Genomic DNA, 27,740 nt, shown 5'->3' on the forward strand with positions numbered 1-27,740 from the left:
ATGTAGGAGGTAGGGACACTCCCTGCTCGAGATGATAGTGAAGATGAACTCATAGTTTTACAGACTGCTGTCGCTAGAGAAGCTATAGAGATTTAGATTTTGCCATCACATCTGTTGTATATACTGACAGCACAATAACTTAAACAAAAGAAAGAAAAAAACAGAAAACAGCGATTGGGGCATTTCTTGAAAAGAAGGGTGTTTTGGCTGTTCTTACAGGATTTGCATATTTCGTTGCTCTGATTTGTTAGGTCTATCCAATTGGGTGCAGACATTTTTCCCCTGTATCAGTTGAAACACGCCCCATAATCATGTCCCATTGGTGCAGTACCAGACTCAAATTCTGAATAGAACTGAGTCTGGCTACGTCAGGCTAGTGAACATGGGCTCTGCATTGACGTAAAGTTACCAAAGATTCATCACTGTATTCATATAGGGGTGTTGGAGTATAGATCAGGTTTTCGCTATCAGTATGGTTAAATAATATCTGTAGTTTTTATTATTGTTCCTTGATTTAACATAATTTAAGAAAGTAGCCTACTGATTAATTAAGTTGCATAGCACAGAGATGCGTTTTTTGACGGCCTGCTTATGGGGCAGACAGCTAGCGGATCGTTAGGAAAGATTAGATGAATGTAATTTTGGGCCTGAAATCGCTGATACAACCTTTAGTTGTAAAGGTTCACATTTTATTTGGACATTATAGGTTTTTACTTAGTTTGATGTATATCTGAAGTATTTCCTCTGCTAAATAAATTCAACCAGGCCAGCTATATTTCTGAGCTTATGTTTACAGAAAATTGGCCTGTATTACATACAGCATTTCTGTTAATGTTTAAGTGGTGAAACATCAATGAGTATGCAAATATGTCAAGCATTAACACTGAGCATGAAACTTATGAAGGACCAAAAATGACTTTACTGAAAATAAATAATTGCACAAATAAATTATAGAATGTATAAATATGGCATTACTTTTGACTAAATGACTGAGTATTTGTTGGTAATTGTGGGGGTCACTTAACCTGGCTTCGTCCGTCCACGTACTTCCGCTCAATTTCATTTCGCTTCAGTAGCAGACACAGATGTGCTTTCAACAGATTTCTCGTGTAGAAAACCAACTGAGAGCCACCAAGCAACCATGCAGCGAACAGAAAGCGATTACATTTAAGTTGCAATATCGTTATCGTTGTGTCCCCCCTGGTTAACATTCGTCATTACCAAACATTAGTGATTGGTTTCCCGCAATATTCTGTCCCGCTCCCGCATTAATGTGTAATTTTTATTCCTGCTCCCTCCCGCATCAGTAACATGATGTCCTGCTCCCGCCCGCTAAAGCCCGCATGCAGGAGGGATAGCCTATTCAGTTTTTCTTTCTGTCTCACGAAAGGAGCACACACACCTGAGAAAGACTCCAGATTTCTTGGTTCTGAATGTAGGCCAACAACTGAAGTAGCCTAGGCCTAGTCTGGTGCCCTCTTCCTCTGTCATGCTTTCGATTTCGAGTTTTGACAATGAACAGCAGGAACAAATTGAACCCACGTAAATGACAACAGTTATGCTTAAACCCCGTTTTTTAATGCTCACCACAGGTTGTTTTGTTCGTGATTTGTATTTTTAGCAGTAAATAGACTTGGTTGTTGATTGGGTGTGAAATCCTTTAACACTATGAATTTAACCTTTCTCCTGTGTATTGAAGTAGCCTACTATCTATTAATGTATTATATTACCCCAAATCCAAAAAAGTTGGGACGCTGGAAATTTGGTCTCTGCATTTATCCCAATCCGTGAATTAGTGAAACACACTCAGCTCACAGTGAACACACAGTGAGGTGAAGCACACACTAATCCCGGCGCAGTGAGCATCCTGCAACAACAGCGGCGCTCGGGGAGCAGTGAGGGGTTAGGTGCCTACCTCAAGGGCACTTCAGCCGTGACTACTGGTCGGGGTTCGAACCGGCAACCTTCCGTGTACAAGTCCGAAGCGCTAACCAGTAGGCCACGGCTGTCCCCATAAACCCTCTTTTAGATGTTAACCATATTTAATTGATTTTGATTTTAGATTTTTTTGGAAAAAATATGTTAATTTTGAATTTGATGCCAGCAACATGTCTCTTAAAGGTGGGACAGGGGCATGTTTACCACTGTGTTGCTTCACCTCCTCATTTAACAACATTCTGTAAACAGATTGGCACAGAAGGCAGACAAAGTTTGCATGGATACAACCCATCCACTTTCAGTGGAGTTCAAGCCGCTCCCTTCTGGTCGTAGATATAGATACCCTAACGTCAGAACCAACCGAACAAAAAAACTCATTCATTCCCATGGCAATAACTCAATTAAATAAGATTTGGACAGGAGGAATATATGTGAAGTAGGCTACTGTGCAGTAGTTTTAGTTTTATTCATTTATGACATTAGGCCTTTTTAGGGAAGTGCAGTATACTTCTTTTTTTTTACTGTATTCTATTTATTGATATTTATTGTGTATGTTATGTGTTAGATAAATAGTGTTGTAGATGTCTGGTTCAATGTTTGTGTTGTGGATTATGTGTCAACATGCCTGTACTGTAAAACAAATAGCCTCTCGGGGACATTAAAGTTTTCTAAGTCTAAGAGTTTTGAAAATGAAATGTCCCATTCTTGTCCGATTTTAGCTGCTCAACAGTTTTTCATTCCATGCACCCAATTTGACAGGTTTGGACTGCAGACGGACCATTTTAGCACCTGCACTCTTCTGAGCCACATGGTAATGTGTGCCGAATTCATTTTGGCATTGTTTTCCATAAAATATTCAAAGTGTTCCCTGAAAAACACATTGTCTGGACGGCAGCATGTTGCTCAAAATCTGTGTAAATCTTTCAGAATTAATTGTGCCTTGCCAGATGCTATGCACAAATGCACCCTCATACCAGATGCTGGGTTTTGAACTGATCACTATAGGCTAACAAGTTGGAAAGTCCCTCTCCTCTTTAGCCCAGAAGATACAGAGTCCATGATTTCCAAAAAGAATTCCAAATCTTGATTGGTCTTAGAGGACAGTTTTCCACGTTACCTCAGTCCATCTTAAATGAGCTCGAGCATGTCTAAATACAATTTCTTCTTTGCAGTTTACACTAGTCTTTGTGAATGGAGCACCAAACTGTGCTCATAGACATGGAAGTTTACCTAATGCCCATACAATGCATTAAAACAGGCCTGTTTTAATGAGGTGGCATCTGAGGTCCAAAAGACCACGGCCATACAGTGCTGTTCTTCAGCCCCGTCCCTTAGGAGGAACTGTAGGAACTGTTTTAGAAAAGCAACAAGCCACTCAAGACTGAAGGTTCCAGTTATTTTAGAATCTGCTTTGTCTCATGCCAAACAACACAGCTGTTAGAATCACTGGAATCTATGGCCTCTACTACCTCTACTAATTTCTGTTGGAATATGGAATAGGCCTATTTAATAAGTTCAGCTCTGACCAACTAATTCCTAACCAACTAAATTATTTTGTGTCAACTGGTTGTGTTTATTCTGTTTTTGTGTTATTAAGAAAGCCGTCTATTCTAGTGCACATACAGTATGCAAGCACCTTTGTCTAGACTCAACACGCAGGCTCAGACCACATAGAATGAGCCATTAAACCCTTCCTGCTTGACTCTGACATTTTCCTTATTCACTGTTATTGTGTGCTACATCTCAGTGAGAGGTCAAAATTACATTCCCAAATGTATGTATTTATGAAAATTACTACCCGCATTTCAGAAAAGTGTCCAGAAGCCATTTTTTACATTGCAGACCTTCCCTGATTGCTTCTAATTCATCATCCTCTTGCTTAGTGTTAATACTTAAAAAATAAATAAATAATAATATTGTCTGTGGACTTAGATGACCAGGGAGAACAAGTGCAATTGTGTTGCCCCCCTCATTTGCCATTGATTAAACAGTGCAACAACACATTTATAAAGCGGTTTTCATGTTTTCTTTAGCAAGGAATAGCACTGGTGACGAATGGTCTTTAAGGCCAGCAATGTTACCCCCATTGTAGAAATAGAGCAGAGGTCAGTGGGTTCATGCCAAAGGTAATGTGAAGGGAAAATGCAGGAAAACGTGCTAGTGTCTGTAACAATATTGTGCTGAGCAGTCCACACTGTGGCCTAGGAGGTGGCTTGTATAAAGGGGGGTTAATCCTGGTCAGGCCGCACAGGCTATACATGACTGTTGAATGAGTCAGCATTAGTTTTTCTGCAGAAGAGTGCTGTCCTTACATCACTGTTGCTTCATTTCAAAGTTACATGTGCAAACCTGAGCTGACCAAAAAAAAAATGTTTTCATCAACTTACGAAGTATATTTATTATGTTTCATAATAAATCATGTCATGGTCAAGATCTGCAACATCTGTACTGGATTAATTCAATAGGCAACTCATTTCTCTCTCACACACCTCAGAAATGAGCTTATACCATAAATTGGTTTGGGATTATTGGTAACCTGACCCTTTTAACATATTAGTGTAGTGACAGTTAAGAGCCAACTGAGCTATAATAATTACAAAACAAAATACTATTGTAACAAAAACAAATACTATTGTAAATAAAGATGTAATGTGAATAATGTTCTTGTGCATTTCTACAAAGGAAATTAGTTACATTTTCGTGAAATTAGGCCCATCAAAAAATAAAAAGATGTCACTTGCAAGTTATCTGGAGGTTTATTTATTACAATGATTCATTATAAAAGGAAAGCTTTAGGAACATTCATGGTAGACAGACCAACACTCAAGATCATACAACTAGAAAGCTATTAGTTCATGGTCAAGATCCACCCCTAACAGCAGGTGGCGATACAAAAGGTTCAGCATTTTCCTATCTGCATAGTTAGCAAATCAGCCGGGGAACGTAAAACGTGAAATGGACTTTTATTATAGAGCTGGAGTGAGCTACTAGTTAGCTTGCCACGTATTTAGGCATTGTTCCCTCTTAGCTCGTATGATTTTGACAAGTTCTTGGTCACAAGAGGATTCTTGAGTGATCGTTGAGGACCTCAGAAAGCATTCTGAGGTCGCATGAATTCTGATTCTCCGTGAAAGCTGATCAAATTTGAGCTAGCTGGCTAGCAACATTCTATCGAAGACTGCTGCTGCCGCCATATTGAGCGAGGCTCCGCTGTTTGCCATGCAGTGACTGACTTGCTCGGACTGAACTGACAACAGATCGGGGATAGAAGAGTTGGGGGGGCTGCCGTTGCTGGTGACGCAGGAAAAACACCCAAGAGCAGACAAAAAAAAATCCAAGGAACTGAGATCGCCTCAACATTCATTTTATGTAATGCGAAACAGCAGTTACACGAGACGTTTATAAGATACATGACAAATGAGTTATTGGAGACTGGAGTAGCTAGTGAATAGAGGAGAAGTCATTTCTTATTTCTGGTAAGTGGCTAGTATTGCTAATGTTTGGGCTAGCTCGCTAGCTAGCGATAGTTGAAAAAGCGGTGTTGCAGCTAGCTTATCATGACAAGCTAACGTTAGCGTTATTCCTTCTACTGCACAACTTATCTAACGTTAGCTAGCACTAGCTTCTTTTCATAATCAAAAGTTGTCTATACGGGATGTACACAATTTGAGTCGTTGGTCACGGATGATGCATTGTATTGACATCAGATAGTAGTGTGACAACATCAATGTCTCGCTTACATGATCTTATGCTGAAAATATAACGTTATATTGAAGCCGGTTGATGCCTAAACTGAAGTGAAAATGGCTGACGGCCTCTTCCTTATGTAGCCAGCTAGCTGGACTAGCTAGCTAGTGTTACCACAACGCGCGTTAAAGAGAGGTTTTTGTTATGTCTCATTTGTAGACGCCTTGTCCAAGCAGTATCAAAACACTCGAATAAACCAAATATTTGCAATTACCCATCCTTTCAAGCTCAGTGAGTAAATGTTGTCAGCCATGTTGCTAGCTAACCAGATACGTTCGAAACGACATCACTGCAAGCCTAGTTAATGCTAGCTCTTGGCTCCTCCATTACCTTAGTAGCAAGCTAGCGATGGAGCTGGCATTACCATATTCGTTGGAGTTATTGGAATGGTGTGCTACCGAACCTTAAAGCTAGCTCTGTAGCTACCTAGCACTAGCTTATCAGGAAACGGGCCTGAACTGAACCCAGCGTTAGGCCTATTTACTAGTTAGCGCTCTGAGTTAACGGTGGGCAATGCGTAGAATTTGCATTTTACGACACGAAAGTGTTCGATCATATTATTTGGATCAGCAAAGTCAACTCTTGTAGAATATTTATTGACGTTTGACCCACCGGAAACGCCCATGATGAAGCCTGGCTTTTTCGCAGCACTCAAAAGGACATTAGCAAGCTTGCTAACTTACTTGGTAGCATTATGTAGCCTGTCGGAACTTGGGCACCTTGGGTTGGACAATTATTCAGCGAATTGACTTGGAAGGTTGGTTAGTGGGCATTTTGAAGGAAATGCAATAGACCTAGATTGAAATCAAGTTTTTGAATGTTGGGTATAACCATTAGTGACACACATTTGCACTCAATAATATCCTAATGTTTTTGACAGCAATTTGAACAAGGCAAGAAATCAAGTGGCTATCGATAACTAACGTCAGCTAGCTAACGTACACCTAGCAATGATCGAGACAATCGAGCTTCTGTGTATGATTGATTTGTAGGCTATCGTTTTATTTGTGTTTTCGGTCTTTTTCCTGGCAATATGGAACAGTATTACATACTGTCATCTTCTTTGAATCGCTAACGTTTGCAGACAGCGCTAATAGTTGGGTAAGTTCAGCTAATTCAGTTAGCTAGACTGTTACCAACCCATTTTGAACGATCGCGTAAACAACGACTGAATGGATTGCTTAATTTGACAGTCTGTACCTATTGTATTTCTAAGGCATTATTGCGTACATATTGTTTTCTACCATACCGATGATATGTCTTAAGTTTTGAACATTAGTTGGTGCTAAAGCAGTGTCATGGTTAGGAAGTCATATCAGAACACGTTAGCTAACGCTACGCCGTGATAATGCTTTAATAAATACAGATCTGTCACTTGTATTGAGCTCTAGGTTCAATTGTCAATATAATTGGTATGCACCCAGAGTTGCCATCTTTGCTATGTGGCATGATTTAATGCACATTTAGATGTTTATGTTGGAATAGAGCATGTTCGGTACTGCTTGGTCATATGGGTGCTGGGCGGTTGTCGATTAGCTATAAATAAGTACTCGCATTTGGTTAGACCTCACATTTCAAGTTATTTTGGCTTTGATGCCAGCTGTTGGAGGAAAAACACACCAGTAACATTCCATGTTTCATTTCGTGGTGGATTATTCTTGTTACGTGATATTGATGTAATATCGAAATGGGATACGGTGGCCATGATTTTCGAATGTCAGAATCTTGAAGTTTATGTTGTTTGTGTTGTTGAAACCTGAACTCGGATACATAAAGCGAAGACGTCATGCAAAGATGCTTGAATGCGCAAGGCACCTGTAGCGACCAGGAAGCAACATGGTTTCGTTACCCAATATTCAGTTATTTCAGATTTGTATTATGAACTGAAGGAGCAAATGTATCAAGTACAAAACAAGGTCTTTTGAAATGGCATACCTAAGAATTGGCTGTTGCAGCCTTCTTTGTAGGTTTGTCTGACCTCATTCTTTGTCTAATGGGTTGATGCTTTGTATTTACTCCCACTGTAAAATGTTTGTATGAGTTTAAGACATGCAGCACATTGCATTACAGGAGGGATACATCTTGGCTGTGTTTTATGCTCTGAAAAATCTATATCATTTTAAGCATTTGAAAAGTATTACCTAAAATCCTCTCATAACAACAATGTATGCCTTGAGCGCAAACCATACCTTCCACTCACTACAACTATCTGGTTAGACCAGATTGAGAAGGATTTGTCTGTGCAGGGAGGGAATGTGCACAGAGGGCATGAAACAGCTGTTGTGGGTTTACTGTGATGTTAGATAGTGGTCTAATGACCTGATTGATTTGAGTGTTGCAAACATCAGGTTAGGTTATTGACATCCTCTGTTTGCAACATGTTAAAATGGCCAGCTGAGAAAATTAAAGGATTTTGAAGGGTTTATTTTTTTTAATCTCTACCATCTCAAAGATTTTAAAATATTACAACGGATGAATATGGGATGATGCAATCTCCCTCCTCACTCTTTTGGTTTCCCCGTTTGAAAAGGGTGACTGTTTTCACTTTCCCCCATTTCTACACAACCACTCAGCCTTTTTCATGTATTTGTAACATGGATCATAATGCATATCCTTCTGAATACCATCACCACCACTACTACTACAAAGTGGTTGATGAATGAGCCCATAAGGGACAAAGATGGAGGGCCTTGCTTGCACAGACAGTTGACTAGTGAATAGGGATCTGAGAATCTGGAAGAAAGCGTGCAGCAGGGAGGGATGGATGGTGGAGGTTGGGCATGGATCCTACTGACTGAAACAGCATTTGAATGTGGTCCAGAGCGTCTGTGGCATCGAGCGCAGGCGATCAGTGGATGTAAAGAGAGAAGGGGAGAGAGAGAGAGAGAGAGCAAGTCAGTCCAGTCATGCTTCCTTGCCAGGAGATCCCATGGTTAGTGAGGGGAATCCCCTTATATCAGGGTTCTGAAATTTGGTGTGGTTCATCCGTGGTCTTCTGGCCGCACCTTTTCTTTCTTTGTGGGATCTGGTCGGAGACCTTGTTGTTTACTCTGGCCGTGTTGTGTTTTTGGGTGAATTAGCTTACCTAATCATTATTTTGTTTTTCAAGCTTATTGAAGGGCCGATCAAGTCCATTTCTCCACATTATGTTTGGTTGGCCTACATTATCCAGCATTGAGACTGTGTATTGATGGGAGCTTTGTGACCTCTCCGCTCACAAGCACGTCCTCTACAATAGTGTCCAAAAAACGAAAGCTCACGCTAGAACAGTTAGGCTACAGAGTCAGACTGGAATGTCCCAAGAGACGAGGATGGATATAAGTAAGTCTGGGTTTTCTAATGCATCCAGACCATATGGCATTAATTGAGTGATGACATGATGATATAAATGTACTTCATCATCACCAATTGTTTTGTCTTGCTCTCCCATATTGTTTGGTCATGGGTCATACTCAACTTGGCATGTTGAGTTACTGTCATTTTTTGCATTTAGGGTGACAGTACAGTTATCAGCCACCAAGCACTCACCTCCCCCCACAACCAAAATTAGCCCTCCTTTTGCCCTGTACTATAAAATCCTTATTGATGGTTCCAGAGTTCAGTCTGGTCTTATCTGTAGTGAGGATATACGCAGCACAGCACTGGCCTGGAATGCGCACCAGCGTACACATAACTTTAGGAAACTCGTTTACTAGACCTTGGCCTCACTCGTTTTTTTTTCTCGCTCACATGCGCTCTCATTTCTTTTTATCTTTTTTTTTTTTGTAGTGTAAAGCCCATTTACATCTTTTAAAGTAGACTCTGGGTTATTAGTCATGCAAGTGCATTTGGAGTGTTCAGAAGGCCTTGTGATAAGCATCTAAAGAGGAACTACACAGATCCAACTACATACTTGGTCTGTGTTCCTCCTGTGTGTTGGCAAGTGAAGATAAATGGAGGTATCGGGTCAGGGCAGACAGAACCCGGCCCGCTTGGTCTTGCAGGCTAGCTGCCAGGTGCGGCTCAAGAGTGGCGATAGGCTGCAGGCCCCCCAGAGGCACTCTGGGTATGGCAGCCCAGCGAGCCCCACATCCTCTCTGTTCGCGGTCCAGCCAGGCAGGCACAGCCCAGGATACAGCAGCATCTCTGTCTGTCTGTCTGTCTGTCTCTCTCTTTCTTTCTTTCTTTCTTTCTTTCTTTCTTTCTCGTTCTGTCTGTGCATACACATACGGCCTTCCCAGCTGAGGAAAACTGTGTGTGAGGGAGGGGTTCTGAGGTACACATTTGCATCAGGCCGCTGCACCGGCTAGCTGTGTACGAGTGTGTGTGTGCGTCTATTGCCATTGCAAACCCAACAAAGTGTGTATTATGGGTTTATCGTTTTGGGAATTGTTTGTTTTCCAACGCTAGCATGGGTCATTCTCTCTGGATGTCTTTGATCTGTATGGATGCCAAGAAATGTAAAATTACTTGCTTGTTTCTGGCTTGTGTTTGCCCCCCTCCCCTAAATGTGTTTGGCTTGGTTCAAAAGCCAAAGGTTAAAAGGTTTACGTCATTACTATTATACACAGTCTGGCTTCTGGCTTTGCCAGCTTATGTCCACTGCATACAATTCTTTTTGCAAACTGAAAAATTATGTATTAACCCTTAAAGGTGTAGGTTTTTGAACGTTCTAAGTTCCGCAACAATTGAAGGTTCTAAAATTCTATGTTGAATTCAATGAACCCAGATATTCTTTAGAACGTTCATTTCTCAACATTGGTTAAGTGGATGAATGTCAGACACATTTGTTAACTACAAACTGGTCTTTGCCGGAATGTTCCTTTCAGCTGTCTCTGACTATTTAAAAATTAAAAAAAAATAAATAAAAAAAAGACAGGGAGAAACTTTGGCCAGGGAAATGCGAGCCATGATTTTGGGGGGTGGATTTGACTTGTGTAACAGTGGAGACAAGGGTATTCCATTCACGTCAGTCCTTGGCTGTTCTCTGAATACTTTCAAGGCAAAGTGGTGCTGCCAGTGGCATGTTGTTTTAAATGGACGCCCTTTAAAAAAAAAAAAAAAAAAAAACTCCACATGTTAAACGTCTGTAGCTTTCCTGCAAGGACTTCCTGGCCCTCTCACAGCTGCAGGGAGGAATTCTTTCCGTCTGCAACTTGCGCTCTCTATCTGTCTCTCTCTTTCTCCTTCTCTCTCTCTCTCTCTCTCCCTCCTCTGTTGGCTTTCACTAGGAGCGCTAGACACACTTTCTTTCACTTTTTCTGGCATATAAACTTTCTAATCTTCTCCTGCAGTCTTTTTAAAACTACCAAGCCCCCCCCCCCCCCAGTCATCTCTGGTGTCTTATCTCCTGTAGTGCCCTTTGAGCGCCAACCAGCGCGGGCCGTGGCAGGAGTCAACTGGATGGATGTGGCCCAGTCCCCAAGCCCTCCTGCTGGACCTCGGGGTGTGGGTGGGCAGCAGGTGGGGGAGGGTACGCCCGGGGCTGACCGGCTGGTGCACGGCTGCCCTGAAAGTTAGGTTGCACGGCACTTGGCCGAACCTCTCAGGTTTTCTTGGCCGATCTGCCGTCAAGTGCCAAACGGGCTCCGAAAAGGATATGAGGAGGTCGCGTCAGGACAGACTGACAGCTGTTTGTTTTGTAAAATGTTGGTGCTGTGCAGGTCCTCATGTTTTGGAGGGGGGGAATTAGATAGCTAGATAGCTAGCTTGCTGTTCAAATATGTAGGCCTATATTATCTCTGTCTGTATTGCTCAACAGGATATTGCTTATGTTATAGCATAGCTTTATGCTGGTCACAATAGCATGTTGGTCAACCAGGATGTCATGAGAATGAGAGAGCAGATACTAGCTGAATGGTTTTAGGGAAAGTGACTGAGGTCCATGAGTTTTTGCTCTGCAGATGTCCTCTCGGCAGGCATTGAGCCTAGCGGAATATTGACGTGCATGCAACACAGTTATCACGTCATATCTATCACCTAGACTGACCGTTCCCCTCTCTGTGTGTTTCTACTCCCTGCAGGTTATGCAATGGTCTCTGCAATCCCTCCAGTGCTTCAGGTGGTGCTTTCCCTCTCCCGCGCATGCCGCTTGTCCGTCAGTCTTGAGGAGGCTGTGATTTCTCCCCGCGCGCCAGCCACATAAGTGGACAAGATTGCAAAGATCTGCCCCGTGTCGAGTATGACGGCCACGACGCGTGGCTCTCCGGTGGGGGGCAACGAGAGTCAGGGCCAGGGCCAGGCCCCCGACGGCCAGTCTCAGCCCCCGCTGCCCCAGAACCAGGTCAGCCACACACACACACACACACACACACACACACACACACACAGTTTCCAACACGTGCCCCAGGAAAGCCACAGAGCGCATCTACACACACACACATAAACATAAACAAACATGCATAATACGGCCACACACGCAATCATTCACGCACTCACTCACACAAACAAACAAGCTACATACGCCTAAGCATGCAAACAAAGGCACATAGACTAATACTTGCATGTAATCATTATGCACACACTAGTTGAGAGAGGTTTAAATATGTTGACACATAGATCATATAAACAGACATGGCATTTATTTCACCAATAGTGGTTTATGTTTTATTATTTGGAGTTTGCATAGATTTGTCTGAATGTGTTGTGGATCTGATGACAAGTACATTACTTATTTTATGCTGTATTTGCATTACCTGAATCTGTCCCTGAACATAATCATGGTTTTGACATGTATGCTTTGTACAGACAGGCACACAGACATACACAATAACATGCACACCAACATGCACACCAGTGTGGTCACATGCATACATAACCAACCCCCTCTCACACACACACACTTGCAGTGCACAAGGCTGCAGAGCCACGTGCAGACGACATCCTGCTCATTTGCGCGCCCGCTCGTTCGATTGTATGCTTATTGTTGTTCCACCTGCAGCAAAAACTAGGGAGAGACCACACACACCTACTGAGATGGAAAACACCCTGCAGACCCAGTTTCTGTTTTTCAGCGCTAACCGTTTCAAAAGGGGCCGCCACACGCAATATCACTGCAACAAATCCAGCTGTCCTCCGCTTGACTCCATTATAGCTGCGGCTCAGATGCTTCCGATTTCTTATTAATTTTTCTGCTTTCGCTATTACTTTCTCCACTTTTTTTTTTTTTTGCACGATAGTTTGGTTTTCCCTCGTGCCAAAGTCCACTTTCGTTTTCAAAGTGAGTTATTGAGTTTCGTGTTTTAAGGCCTAATGGCCTTGCCGTGTAGACAGCTGCTCATAGAGATAGGGCGACGCACGCCAGACAACGTATCACCATGGCTGCACAAAAATCCCTTCCTCTCTCCCTTTAAATAGTAAAATGTGTCGCTGTCGTCGCCACCGCCATGACCCCGGATCATCAGAACATCCAGCAGACCGTGGTCAAGTCAGCAGGGCTTCATTTGACTCAAAGGCAGTCTAGAATTGGCATAGTGGCGTAGAGAATAACTCCATGTATTGTTTCGCCGAGGGTTCAGCGTTTTATAAGGCTCTGTCTATCTCTCTCTGACTCGTGTTCAGCCTGAGCAGTTTTGCTTGTTGCTTGCGTGTCCCCAGTATTTTACTGAATGAAACATTAAAAAGAGATAGTCAGAGAGATAGAGAGGGGGGGTGGGGTGGGAGTGAGTCAGCGAGAAAGGGAGGGAGAGAGCGAGGGAGAGAGAGAGAGAGAGAAGGAAGGAAAGAAAGCGGGAGATGGATGCTGGGAGGGAGCGAGAGAGGAAGAGGCAGCGAGAGGTAGAAGGAGAGAGTTGTAATTGAATTATGTTGCAGAGGGGAGCTGCCCTGTGCTGCTGGGACGAACTGCAGCAGGCGGCCAGCGCGCCGCTCACACCTCACGCCCCCCCTGCCATGCCAGCGGTGTGGCGAAGGGGTGGGGGGAATCGATGAACGAGGGAGGGAGAGAGGGAAAGGGAGAGTAAGAGATGCTCTCGCTTGTCAGGGATGAGTGGCGCACCGATGTGAGAAGCAAGCTGCCTATGTAGGTCAGCCAAGCAGAAGGAGCTGGAGCTACACTCCCCTTCCCCTCCCCACCCCACCCCATTCTCTTTCTTTTACTCCCACACCCGCCCCCCACCCTCTCCCCCCCTCCTCCTCCTCCTCCTCCTCCTCCTCTCGCACTGTGCTCCAGCTCCGGCTCAACACCCCCACGATTCCCAATGCTACGACACTGCCAGCTCCCTCAGAGATGCAGTTTCCAACACGTGCCCCAGGAAAGCCACAGAGAGCATCTTCACACACACACACACACACACACACACACACATATATATATATATATATATATATATATATATATATATATATATATATATATACATACACACATACACACACACACATATTTATATATTCTAGTCTTATGTAGTATTAAGACACACACACACACACACACACACACCTAAATATAGAACCCATATCTCCATTTTCTATGCTCTATTTCCATGTGCGTAAATGCACATATGTTGTGATCGTGGCTCTTTCATAGACATCTGGAGACATACATTCAAACACACTGATGCTGCATCTCTGGTTCAGTCACAATCGTACTGTAATTAGCTTACCACTCACACAGCAGCCCTCATCCCTCTGTGCCAGCTCCCACATTCCCATCCCTGGGTGTGAAGAAAGACACATTAAGCATGAAGAGGAAATGTAGCGGAGCCACTTCCCCTGTCCATGCCGTCTGCACTCCACAGTGGGACAGCTGATTGTCATCATGCCACATTCTTCTGTCTGACACCTCGGATTGGACACACACACAGTGTCCTATGCATTCAGTCACACATATATACACACACACACACACACACACACACACACACACACACACACACACACACACACACACACACAGTGTCCTATGCATTCAGTCACACACACACACACACACACACACACACACACACACACACACACACACACAGTGTCCTATGCATTCAGTCACACACACACACACACACACACACACACACACACACAGTGTCCTATGCATGCCGTCACACACACACACGCACAGTGTCCTATGCATGCCGTCACACACACACACACACACACACACACACACACACACACACAGTGTCCTATGCATTCAGTCACACACACACAGTGTCCTATGCATGCCGTCTCACACACACACACACACACACACACGTACAGTGTTCTATACACACACACCCACTCACACAGAGTGCTCAGACATGCACAGATAGATTTCACAGAAAGGTCTGAAAGTTTCCTCCATGTCACTTCACTGATTGTTTCATGAATAATTCAGTGTGTGTGAGGAAATGCTAGTTAGGGGTTTGTCTCAAGCTGTTGATTGCCCTTCTACAAATATGGGCCCTCTTTTCTGAAAATAAGTTCACAAAATGGCATTAGCAGTTTAAGCCATCTGTATGTTTTGCTTGGCTTGGAAAATACCCCCCCCCCCCAAATACTTGGGTCAACTAGAGTTATCCCTGTCACTGACAGACCCATCGCTTAAACAGATGTTTTTGCCATTATGCAATACTGTGTGAAAGGCACTGGTTTTCCCTTACTTCGTGTCCTCATGTTCAGATATTATCCCCCCCCCCCCCCCCCCCCTCCCCTCCCCTCCTAGATGTGATATGGGTCATGAACTCGTTTGAAAACACTGTTAAAACCAGGCAGGCCGTTTGGCATTAGTGACCAGTGGTATGTGCTCCGGCCGGGGCCAGGAGGGGTGACGATGAGGCTGCTGAGAGGCACTCCGTCTCCGGGCAGGCAGGAGGGAGTGACGGGAGGCTCCACTTCTGGATGTCTTCCACTTCCTGTTAGCGTGTCACCTGAGTCTCCAGTGTGTTGACTGTCTCTCTCTCTCTTTCTCTTTCTCTTTCTCTCTCTCTCTCTCTCTCTCTCTCTGCCTGTGTGTGTGTGCGCCTCTCCAGCAGACGTCCTCTCCTAACTCCTCCAATGAGAACTCTCCGGTGAGCCCTCCTGATGAGCAGGGCCAGGGGGACTGCCCTCCCCAGCTGGAGGAGGAGGAGCCGGCCTTCCCCCACACCGACTTGGCCAAGCTGGATGACATGATCAACAGGTACACATGCTGCACTGCCTCAGCTCCACCATTCAGCACTTCTCTAGCTGTCTCCATGTGATTATTTTGACAGATGTAAAATTAGTCCACACACACACACACACACACACACATATGTGGTCGCTCTAAGCTGCATAACATGATCAACAGGTACACAGTGGATCCTCCAACCCCTTCTCACTCAGTTCACTGTACCGTCTCCGCTCCTATCTGTCTGGCCACGTGATTATTTTGACAGACCTAAAATTAGTCTACACACACACACACTGATGTGGTCGCTGTAAGCATGCCCAGATTGTTGTCTTTTGGGTCATGTACCTTAGGATATATGGAGATTCCAACAAATGTTCCTTCTGTGTGCGTGTGTGTACACTTGTACTTGTGCAGGCGTATGTAAGTGTTTGTGTGTGTGTGTGTGTGTCTGTCTCATGAGATTTTCATAAATTTGTATTTATTCTTACAGACCCCGCTGGGTTGTTCCAGTTCTGCCAAAGGGTGAATTAGAAGTTCTTCTGGAAGCTGCTATAGATCTTAGTAAAAAAGGTAATGGAGGTTTATCCCTCTTCAGCCTTCCCTCTTCAGTTTGTTTTGATGACTCATTTTGTGTTCTTAAAATGAGATCACCCCCCCCCCCCCCCCGTTTTGCAGCTTTTCAACAGCAGGCAGCCATTTTCTGAGCTTTTTAGAGCTAGCAAGCTCTAAAAATGAGATCCAAATTAGCCATTAAAACAAAGGCCTAATGTGTTCAGCCTCTGCGAATTTCATAAGCCTTCATGAGCTGTGGTAATTTGGGAAGCCTGATAACAGCCAACCGCTGCTGCCGAGTCTCTCCAAGTTATCTCGGAGCTCCGTGTAAATGTCGATGTCCTAACAGGCTCCTCAGTTGTTTGTCTGACTGTTTGTTTTTTGTCAAACTCATTACCGTTTGTTGTTCTTGTTGTTTCCCCCTCCTCGCCAGGACTCGATGTCAAGTGCGAAGCATGCCAGAGGTTTTTCCGAGACGGCTTGACTATCTCCTTCACCAAGATACTGACAGATGAGGCCGTCAGTGGATGGAAGTTTGAGATCCACGTGAGTATAGGAGAGACTGTATAAGCATGTGTGTTTACTGCACTGGAAAGTCATGGAAATGCCAAGCCATTAGAGGCTGTATAATACATCGCCTCTCTGAAATCCATTCCAGTGTTGAGCGTTAGCGAATTCGTTTCCCCCACATAAATCGCAGCCTTTATTGGGCAGCTGAGTGTCTGAATCAATGCGCGGGCCTTGTTCCTTGGGGCAGCGTGGCGCTGATCAAAGAGGGTTTGTGTGGGCCGGGCGGCCGGGATGGAGCGATGCGATGGGGTGACGGAACAATAACCCCGTGGCTGTCCGGTCATGCCCCTCCGGTGGCAACGGACGAGGGAGGAGGCTGGGGTTGTGGCAGCGGCCGTCTCAGCAGGGCTCAAGACTAACATTCTGCTTAACACTTTTTTTATGTACCAGTGTGAGGTCGTAATTCGTCCGCCGCTCACGGCCCTCGAACCCGAACAGGTCCAGGCTTCCAACTCGGCGGTTAGAAGCGTTCTTAAGGTTAGGGCTTGTGAGGATTTACATGGGCAACTAGCACGCTAGCTCAGTTCGCCTCCGTTACACTCACCTCCCTAAATCCTCACTCCCATGATCCGGGTCTACGGCACCACTGTAACAGAGGTTGTAATTCGTCCGCCGTTCACGGCCCTCGAACCCGCCACCTCAACACTCACCGGCATGGGAGTCGAACGCTCTAACCACTGAGCTAGAAGCCCAGGCTTCCAACTCAGCGGTTAGAAGCGTTCTTAAGGTCAGGGGTGTGAGGATTTACATGGGCAACTAGCACGCTAGCTCAGTTCGCCTCCGTTACACCAGCACAAAATTTAGGTTCACCCAAATTTTTCATCGCGCCGCCTTTAACGGTGACCTTTAATTTCATGGTCACCTTTTTCTAGCTCTTCGTATAAACTCTGTGTCTGAGCTGTTGTCAGAGCATGGACTGGGAATGACAGTATTGATTTGATGTGGGGCACCCACCACCTCGAAGCCATCAGTAATATTGAATACTGTGTGATCATTCACATCAGTGGCGATCCTAGTCTCTGCTCGACCCTACGCGCACACACGAAAAATTATGGCTTGTCATATGTTTGTTTCATATTTTGGACCTCATAAACTTTGTAGTAATAAATAATTGTATTAATATTATAAATAAGTTATAGTGTTTTATGATCTGCATAATTATTAATAGCTAAAAATATTTAGTAATTTGAATACTTTATTGATTGATATATATTGACTTTAAGAATGTGAAGGTAATTAGCTTTCATTCTCACGGTTTTAGGTGAGAGGAAAATAGGCCTGCATAGTCCAAGGATATATGGATGCAATTCATTATGTGTTCTATGTCATTAGATAAAATAAATGTTCAAAAAACTTAACAAGTCAAAGAAAATCTTTCTGGAATCATAGAAGAGATAAGTGTCTTGCAATGTTAATTTCTATGATTTTGGTAAGCACTACATGAATGATAGACATGACGCATGAGCTAACGGGATAGTTACCTAGAAGGAACTCTCTCAAGATGGTTTCCAGATTCCAAAAGGTTGTGTAGCTTATTTCAGAAATGTCATTAAACCCAACAGTAGGCCTAAATGAACTAAATTCTTACTTAACATTAGCCTACTGTTATTTGTTGCTGTGCGACCACAGCATCACTAGAACTAACAGCTATGTCTCGCTAATTATCACATGACAGCTGCAGGTTAAAAGCTGGGTGTGTGTGCGAAGAGAAAAGACGGGAAGCACGACTAAGTATATTGATACTAATAAAATTAGGTATTGTGACGTTTTTAATTTCAGGGTGTTGCGATCATTTTAATTTTTCTTGCATTTTCTTGGTATTCTGCACGTTTTTCTCCTCTTCCTGTTTGTTTGTGCGTGTGTCTGTAATTGTGTCATTTTTTCTGTTCTATTTTAGTTCTGTCTAGTACACTCTGTTTTGCTCTATTTTATCTCTAAATCTGTGTGTCTCTCTCTGTCTCTCGCTCTCTCACTTTCTCCCCCCCCCCCCGCCCCCCCCTTTCTCCCCACAGAGGTGCATCATCAACAACACCCACCGTCTGGTGGAGCTGTGCGTGGCCAAGCTCTCCCAGGACTGGTTCCCCCTGCTTGAGCTGCTGGCCATGGCCACCAACCCGCACTGCAAGTTCCACATCTACAACGGCACACGGCCCTCTGAGACGGTGCCCGCTGGCGTGCAACTGGCCGAGGACGAGCTCTTCGCCCGTCCACCGGACCCACGCTCTCCCAAGGTGCGTTGCCTGTCGCCCGTGACGCAGTCATCACAGTGCAAAAGTGCCCAGCGCACTATTTGTAATCTCCACACAAGACCCAAGATTTTTGTTTTCATAGGGAATAAATTGCAAGTACAGGTGTTTTCAAAGGTGCAAGACATGCAAATGTTTTATTTCCCATGGTGCCTCTGCGGTGAGGTGATGCCTTTACCATAGATGTTCTCCTTTCATAAGAGTAGGGATCAGTGTCTGGAGTTTGACTTCAGCTTGCCCCCCTGTAGTCCTATTCTACCATGGTTCAGGAACTTTCAGAGGTCCAGAGCCAACACTAACAGGAAGTATTTAGTTCCTGAATGTTCGTATGCCATGCTCCCTAACGGGGAGGATATGTGTATTCAAAGTCGGTGAACGCATTGGAAAACCATAACTGCATGTGAGGTGTGAAGTATTTTCATAGGCTTCCTTGACCATTGCTGACTTTGCATGCAGATACCTCCAGATGTCTTTATTTTGAGTGGGAGTGATGATCGTCAAGATGTTTAGAGCCTTTGTGGGTGTCTCATTGTTAGAGGACAAAGATCTGATTTCAACCACACTGTTAGTATTTTGTGTACCTGCAGCAGAAACGCTCTCTTGGGCCTCAAACTGCAGTTTTGGACCTTTGCACATTCAGGTCTTCCCAAGTTTGTTTTGGCATCTCCAAAGCAACGCGGCAACACAAAAAATATGATTTTGTTGCCATGAGATGCCATTAGTATCAATCATCTAACATATTATAAACAGTGGTGTAGTCTATGTGATACACAGGACTCCGCAGTATTAAAATAGGCAAGGATACTTATTAACATTCGAGGTTGATCATAGTATACCCACTACAGCAAACTAGACTACACCACCGATTATAAACTAGCATTTGAAAACGTGTCACCATGCGTTAAAATCCTCTGGACTAATCGTAAAGATGCTGCTCCAGGTACGCCGACCACTGGTTTGCATGAATGAAGCAAAGCTGTCGTTTTTCTTCTTAGCCTTGACACACACACACACACACACACACACACACACACACACACACACACACACACACACACAAACAAACCTTCCTTCTGCCAAATGCAGTGTGGGAAGGGGGTCAAGAGAGCCGGCGCAACCACTTCCCTCGCTCTAATGGAATGAACTTCTCATTTAGAAAGGCCAGCTCTTCCCACCTCTACTTTCCTCTGACTCAGACACATGTGGGAGTTTATCTCCAGAGAGAGAGAGAGAGAGAGACCATGTCTTACCCAGCGGAAAGGGAGAGGGACACAGGGATAGAATGAGAGAAAGGAGAGTGAGAATGTGTTTGTTTTTTTCCTGCCATGATGACCCTGAGTGTGTTTTTTTCTTTTTTTTTTTTTTTTTTCCTTCTTTTGTTTTCTCTCTCGTCTCCTTTACAGGGCTGGCTGGTGGATTTGATAAACAAATTTGGCACATTAAACGGGTTCCAGATTCTGCATGATCGCTTCATGAGCGGCCAAGCTCTGAATGTGCAGATCATCGCTGCGCTCATCAAGTAAGGCTTTTGTCACACACACACACACACACACACAACCACACACTCTCTGCCAGTCTCACGGGAGGCAAAGACAAAATTGTGTCTGGTCTATTTGTTGGTATTGTTTTCACTTTTGGCCATAAACTGCACAGACACACACATGTTGAACATGCACGCTGTAGATCGCATAACAAGCTAAGTTAACAAGCTGTTGCCCAACTTGTTTGTTTGTGCGTCTGTGCTTTCTTTTCTTTTCTGCAGGCCTTTCGGGCAGTGCTATGAGTTCCTCACTTTGCACACGGTGAAGAAGTACTTCCTCCCCATCATAGAAATGGTCCCTCAGTTCCTGGAAAATCTCACTGACGAGGAGCTAAAGAAGGAGGCCAAGAACGAAGCCAAAAACGACGCCCTGTCCATGATCATCAAGTCGCTCAAGAACCTGGCGTCACGGCTACCGGGTCAGGAGGAGACCGTGAAGAACTTAGAAATTTTTAGGTTAAAAATGATTCTTAGGTAAGATGTGACGAAATAAAAACTAAATTCACAGTTATTTTCCTGATTATTTTAAAGAGGGACCGAATAAACAAACATTTGAAGTCTGACCAGATTGTGTGATTTTGTATCCTCAGGTTATTGCAAATATCTTCTTTTAATGGCAAAATGAATGCACTAAATGAAGTCAACAAGGTGATCTCCAGTGTGTCCTACTACACTCATCGACATGGTAACCCGGAGGAGGAAGAGTGGCTGACTGCTGAACGCATGGCGGTAAGCATCACACAGATGGCCATGTTCAAAACTCCTAGACGTCCCGTCCCCCCTCCAACCCCCAGCAATTATGAACATATCCCTCGACATCCTGCCTGTCTGTCTACATCTGTCACTTGGTGACTTGGTCACTTTTTACCTGTCCTTCCTCTCGGTCTCTCACTCTCTCTCGTCTTGGTCACTTTTTACCTGTCCTTTCTCTCTCCTCTTTATGCCTCTTTCTTTTTCCTCAATTGCTCGCTCACCCTTTTACACGCTTGCTCACTGAAATGCACGCCAACTCCGTGTGTGTCTGTGTGTGTGGTTGCAGGAGTGGATTCAGCAGAACAACATCCTGTCCATCGTGCTGCGAGACAGTCTGCATCAGCCCCAGTACGTAGAGAAGCTGGAGAAGATCCTGCGCTTCGTCATCAAAGAGAAGGCCCTCACCCTCCAGGATCTGGACAACATCTGGGCTGCCCAGGTAACCTCCTGAAGCCTTTCAAAACATGACGCAGCACGACACATTCTCCACAAGCTGTAGTCTTGGTTGTTCTCCGAGGAGGTATTTTAAGTGTGTGGTTTCTTGACAAACTTGTATGTCATAAGTGGTAAACATGTTTTGCAGGGCTCCTCAATTAAATAGTGTACTACTTCCTCTGGGTTAACCCTGTGTGGTTCAAATGTGCATTTGTTATGTAATTGTGCTGAGTGGTGGCTTGTATGCTCATTCATTGGTGGTGTTTCTTTTGCCCACAGGCTGGAAAGCATGAAGCCATTGTAAAAAATGTCCATGACCTCCTAGCGAAGCTGGCCTGGGACTTTTCTCCCGAGCAGCTGGACCATCTCTTTGACTGTTTCAAGGTGAGCTTGCAAGTGCCTTTACAGAGCAGCTCCCTAACCTATGTGAAAGTGTTCTAATGTTCAAATCATTTCCGCCTCAAATGAATAATCTGATATTTAGCGGTTATTCCTCTAAATTGGGATATTTTAAATTATACAGTAAGGTAAAAAAAAAAAAAAAGAAAAACTGATATTCAAGAAGTTCTTTAGAATGAAAGCATGTCTGATTTGCCCTGTGGTCAGAAGTAGGCTAATAGTTGGGTTTGTACTCCCCAGGCGAGCTGGACCAATGCAAGCAAAAAGCAGCGGGAGAAGCTTCTGGAACTCATCCGCAGGCTGGCGGAGGACGACAAGGACGGCGTGATGGCCCACAAGGTGCTGAACCTGCTGTGGAACCTGGCGCACAGCGACGACGTGCCTGTGGACATCATGGACCAGGCACTGAGTGCCCACATCAAGATCCTGGACTACAGCTGCTCACAGGTACACTAATCCTAACCAGACCGAATCAGAGAGACAAATTAAATAGGCTTATTGCACTGTGGAAATGGCTCAGATCTGATACAATGCAGACCAGACAGGTAGCACAGCACTTAGCCAACATGTCTCAGTTAGCAAAACTGGCCCCGGAACAGATGCTCCTCTGAGCCACCTGGTCGCAAGAACAGGAATGTAGTGGAAGATGTTGTGTGTTTTTTTAATTTTATTTCTGTTGCAATAGTCGATGCTATAATAAACTGACAACAAGAGTGCTAGAATAACATTCCAATGTTTTGAAGTCTGGAGCCTAGAGGCCCTTGGAGAAACGTCCAGTATTCTAGCTGTAGTGATATGAATCCAAAAGCAGGCTGAGGTGGAAAGTGTTGCATACAGGTGAGGATGCCCCAATCTATGTTGTTGCAGGACCGCGACACTCAGAAGATCCAGTGGATCGACCGTTTCATTGAAGAGTTGCGCACCAACGACAAGTGGGTGATCCCCGCCCTGAAGCAGATCCGTGAGATCTGCAGCCTGTTTGGAGAGGCCCCTCAGAACCTGAGGTACCGTCAAACTTGTCCTTAGAATGCGCCTGCCCTCCCTAGAACGTACCTACCAGTATAGTCTATTCATTTAAAAAATGTAGCTGTATAGATGCAAATTCTAGAGCAAAATAACCCGATGTTGTGCCCATAAACACTCATGCCTGGTGGTGCGGAGCTCATCTCATCTCCTCCTAGTTGTATACGATGGGCCAGGTTTCGCATCTGCAGTAGTTGGGTAGATGCATGCTTTCAGGCTGAATTATATGCTGATTCTTTAAATTCTTTTGCATCTTGGTGTGTAGCTTTAGCATGCTTATTTATTTGTTTGTTTGTTTGTTTGTTTGTTTGTTTTTTTTATTTGGTTTTGATGCATGTTGGCATCCCTAATGAAATCATTTCCTAACAAAGGTTCCGTTTACTCTTTGGTGGGACGGAACCGTTAAACTAATGGCTTAATGAGTTCCTGACTTGAAGTCTGTAACCGTAATGCCAGTTTTAACACAAAGCATGTATGTTTGAGCTATATCAACACTTACAAAGCCCAGACAAATACATAGCACACATGCCTGTTGTTTTTTCAGAAAGAAAATACCTATTAACATACAAAAGAGCTTAGAAGGGTAAGTGCAGAACTAATCTGGTGGCTTCGGCCACCATTCCGATCCTGAATCTAGCCGAATTACGCTTTCAGATTTCATCACAGATCTGTCGCTTTTTGATTTTTTTTTTAATTTTTTTTTTTAAATTTCTTTTGCCTTTTTTCCTCCCTGGGAAAAACAAACTAAAGAAAAAAAGTACATATGCTTCAGCCAGCTTGCCTTTTTATGTTCCTGTCGCAGCAGCTCTTGTTGTCACAAATCACCGTAACGTGTCAGACAACAATGTCTGGGCCTTTGGGGTTTGCTTGTACTCACGTTTTTCCAAACTTTAACACCACAGTGATTTTTAATATTAATTGTTATTATAGAGCAGAGGCACCACAGCAGGGCATCCCAGGTGACTCTGCAGGCAGAAGAGAGACAGCCGGGATGCTCTACTGTGGGGTTGAGGCGTTCATGCCAAGTTGCATTCTGTCCGTACTGTGCTGTTCAACCCCAAACACTTACACACACACACACACACACACACACACACACACACGTGCAGAGCTACCATAAGGAGCACATTTTGTCTAATGACACACTTGTGTCATTTTCAACCACTAATGAGAGCCCTTTTTCAAATAAGAAATTGCCCCCACCCACCCTCATTCCCGCCAACTTGACAGTTCAAAAGGTGCAGAAACAGCATGAGGCCGAAATAATTTCACTCCAGAGGCTCCGACGCTGCCCACTCTCAGCCTTTCTTTGCCTGCACAAGCGCACACTCACACGCACACAGACGCACACTCACACACACACACACACACACACACACACACACACACGTAGACTTATACACCCTTCTCTATACACAGTACGTTTCAATTATTCCTCCTTAATAAACACTCATCATGTCTTTCTCTTTGGCTGGTTTTCTTTCTCTTCCTCCCTCTCACTATCTTTACCATCCCCCCCCCCCCCCCCCCCCCCGTTCCTCTCATCCTCTTCTTGCAGTCAAACTCAGAGGAGTCCTCACGTGTTCTATCGGCATGACCTGATCAACCAGCTGCAGCACAACCACGCGCTGGTCACCCTGGTGGCAGAGAACCTGTCGGCCTACATGGAGAGCATGAGGCAGTTCTCCAAAGGTGCGTCTGCTCACTCACTCACTCGGACCTTCTAGATAGATAGATAGATAGATAGATAGATACGATAGATGGATACGGTAGATAGATACGATAGATACTTTATTGATCCCTAGGGCTCCAATACTGCAACATGGGGAGGGGTGTTTCTTAATTTAGCACGGCAGATTTTGTTTGTTCCTCCTCTACTCGTAGTTTTTAAGATTTGGTTTGTGTTTGTAGTCTGGCTTAGGTGTCCCCTACAAGGACATCAGCATAAAAAATAAAAAAAACACCAGTGAAGTTAAGGTGGTTATAGTTATAGTGGGGTGACATTCAATTCATTCAGATGAAACACTTTTAAATGTCCATGAACTGTACATTCTATGTATGTGTAAGAACACATGGCATAAACATAGGGCACACTCTTGTTTGTGGTTATACAGTCCAAGCCCCCCAAAAATATCAGGTGAACTGGTTTGTTTCTTCTTCGTCTGTGTAGCACACAGGCTGTGTAACACTGTCATTTGCTGAACCATGTCAAGTACTTTGGCCTCAGTGGGTGTGCGCCAGTGAAACTGACCGTTTCTGTGACTGTGTTTTGCAGCCGAACACGCCGACTTTGACCCGCAGACGGTGAGGCCTGGTAGCCGGTACAGCCACGTGCAGGAGGTCCAGGAGAGGCTCAACTTCTTGAGGTATCTGCACCTTGACACACACACACACACACACACACACACACACACACACACACACACACACACACACACAGTGTCTGTGACTATCCCCCACCCTCTGTGCCTTTATGCAAAAGTGCTTCAACACCTCTTGTATGGATCTGCACACTGACCAGAACACCGAGTATGCCATAGTGCTTCAACCCAATGGGCCACTGTCTCTTAACCTTTTAGCTTAACTATGTTTACATATCAATGTTATCTCGCCGTCATTTGTGTATTTGTATGTATGTGTCAGTCCATCTGGTTGTCCTTGTGTCTGTCCGTAACCTTTATTCTCTCTCTCTCTCTCTCTCTCTCTCTCTCTCTCTCCTCTCTCTCTCTCTCTCTCTCTCTCTCTCTCTCCTCTCTCTCTCTCTCTCTCTCTCTCTCTCTCACTTCCTCGCTTCGCTCCTCGCGTTCCGCTCTCAGGTTCCTGCTGAAAGACGGGGCAGCTGTGGCTGTGTGCTCCGCAGGCCAAGCAGATCTGGAAGTGCCTGGCGGAGAACGCCGTGTTCCTGTGCGACCGCGAGGCCTGCTTCAAGTGGTACTCCAAGCTGATGGGCGACGAGCCCGACCTGGATCCGGACATCAACAAGGACTTCTTCGAGAACAACGTGCTGCAGCTGGACCCCTCGCTGCTCACTGAGAACGGCATGAAGTGCTTCGAGCGCTTCTTCAAGGCAGTCAACTGCCGCGAGGGCAAGCTGGTGGCCAAGCGCCGTGCCTACATGATGGACGACCTGGAGCTGATCGGTCTGGACTACCTCTGGAGGGTGAGTTAGGTGCCCCGTCTACCCACACTATGACCATCAGAACATCCTTTTGTATATACACACACACACACACACACACACACACACACACACACGTGTACACACACACACACACACACACGTATCCATCTTGCATATGATAACGAGATGTATCATATTACCACTGCTTTGTGCATTTTGTCATTAAACAGCGTCACAAACAAATGCTTTAAGAAAACCGTAAGTAACATATGTATGGTGAGGCAGAGAGAGAGGGCATTGCAGAATAAACCGTAGAGTTGGCTTGCACAGTGTGCTGCAGAACCCATTGGAGCTTGCAAGATTTTCTTGCTCCACCACAGCCATCGTTAATTCAGTTAGGGTCGAAGGTGTGGCATGTGGATGTTTTCCCAGTTGCGTTATCGTAAAAGTGCCGCTGAGACCATAATCAGACATAGACCTTGATGGCTGTATGATTTTCAAAGTGAAAGAAGCAGCATACGCCAGTTTAAATGATTAGATTGTCTCCACCTGTGTTTGCATTGCGTTAGTAGAATGGTCTTCCGTCAGCCGCGTGACGTGTAATTCCTCATTTAGCAGACAAGTAACCATGGTGACCGAGTGACCTCCCAGCCCATAAATACGGATACATTGGCAGTATGGCTGTAAAAGAGCACTGACCCACTTAAAGCGTGGCTGCTTTTTTGGAGTGACCTACATTGTCTTAATCTTGCCGTATAAAATGTTTTTATTACATTAGAGGGAAACGAATGTGAGGTCCTCTGTTGGCTTGAATGCGGACGAGGCGTGACTGTACACAATGCGCTAATTCTGCCCCTGTGTCTCGGATGCCCTGGGAAGATTAGCAGTCCAGCAATATGTTTTGGTGCTCTGCTGCTACGGTGGCGACCGTTCAAGGGCTTGGGAACCAGCAGGACATATTAATGGGGATTATACAAGCCAGACAAGAAAGCTAAAGCAGAGTTAAATAAAAACATAAATGTGTGCTTTTATTATCAATGTGAAGATAGATAGAAGATAGATAGATAGATAGATAGATAGATAGATAGATAGATAGATAGATAGATAGATTCTTTCTTTCTTTCTTTCTTTCTTTCTCCCCAAGGGGAAATTTAAGATAGTGGAGTGTGACCCTGTGGTGTACACAGAATCGAATACCACCTATACCACCATCTGCATCCCGTAGTGGTAGTATGTGACATGCCCGCCACTATGTTATACTTCATCACAGCTACACATGTTTTAGAATGGATAAAAAGATGAGGGCTCTACACATCAACAGCTGATGCCAGATTATATCGGCATTCAAAGGAAGCACTTTATAGC

The 27,740-nt window shown here is 44.5% G+C and overlaps 1 protein-coding gene across 1 annotated transcript in view; it reads left to right on the top strand.

The window, feature by feature from the left end:
• The first annotated feature begins 4,900 nt into the window (after nucleotides 1–4,900).
• usp9 (ubiquitin specific peptidase 9) overlaps nucleotides 4,901–27,740 on the top strand; it is a 50,546-nt gene continuing 27,706 nt past the window's right edge. The window contains 17 exon segments of the mRNA XM_042068343.1: nucleotides 4,901–5,414; nucleotides 11,688–11,947; nucleotides 15,618–15,763; nucleotides 16,227–16,306; nucleotides 16,722–16,834; nucleotides 18,871–19,089; nucleotides 20,508–20,623; nucleotides 20,867–21,118; nucleotides 21,235–21,373; nucleotides 21,684–21,836; nucleotides 22,112–22,216; nucleotides 22,472–22,678; nucleotides 23,099–23,235; nucleotides 24,813–24,946; nucleotides 25,530–25,620; nucleotides 26,071–26,086; nucleotides 26,088–26,414. Of these exon segments, the coding sequence (XP_041924277.1) occupies nucleotides 11,846–11,947; nucleotides 15,618–15,763; nucleotides 16,227–16,306; nucleotides 16,722–16,834; nucleotides 18,871–19,089; nucleotides 20,508–20,623; nucleotides 20,867–21,118; nucleotides 21,235–21,373; nucleotides 21,684–21,836; nucleotides 22,112–22,216; nucleotides 22,472–22,678; nucleotides 23,099–23,235; nucleotides 24,813–24,946; nucleotides 25,530–25,620; nucleotides 26,071–26,086; nucleotides 26,088–26,414 (2,337 nt within the window). The 5' untranslated portion in view covers nucleotides 4,901–5,414; nucleotides 11,688–11,845.

This window comes from Alosa sapidissima, chromosome 2, assembly GCF_018492685.1.
Source record: "Alosa sapidissima isolate fAloSap1 chromosome 2, fAloSap1.pri, whole genome shotgun sequence".
Classification (NCBI taxonomy): Eukaryota; Metazoa; Chordata; class Actinopteri; order Clupeiformes; family Clupeidae; genus Alosa; species Alosa sapidissima.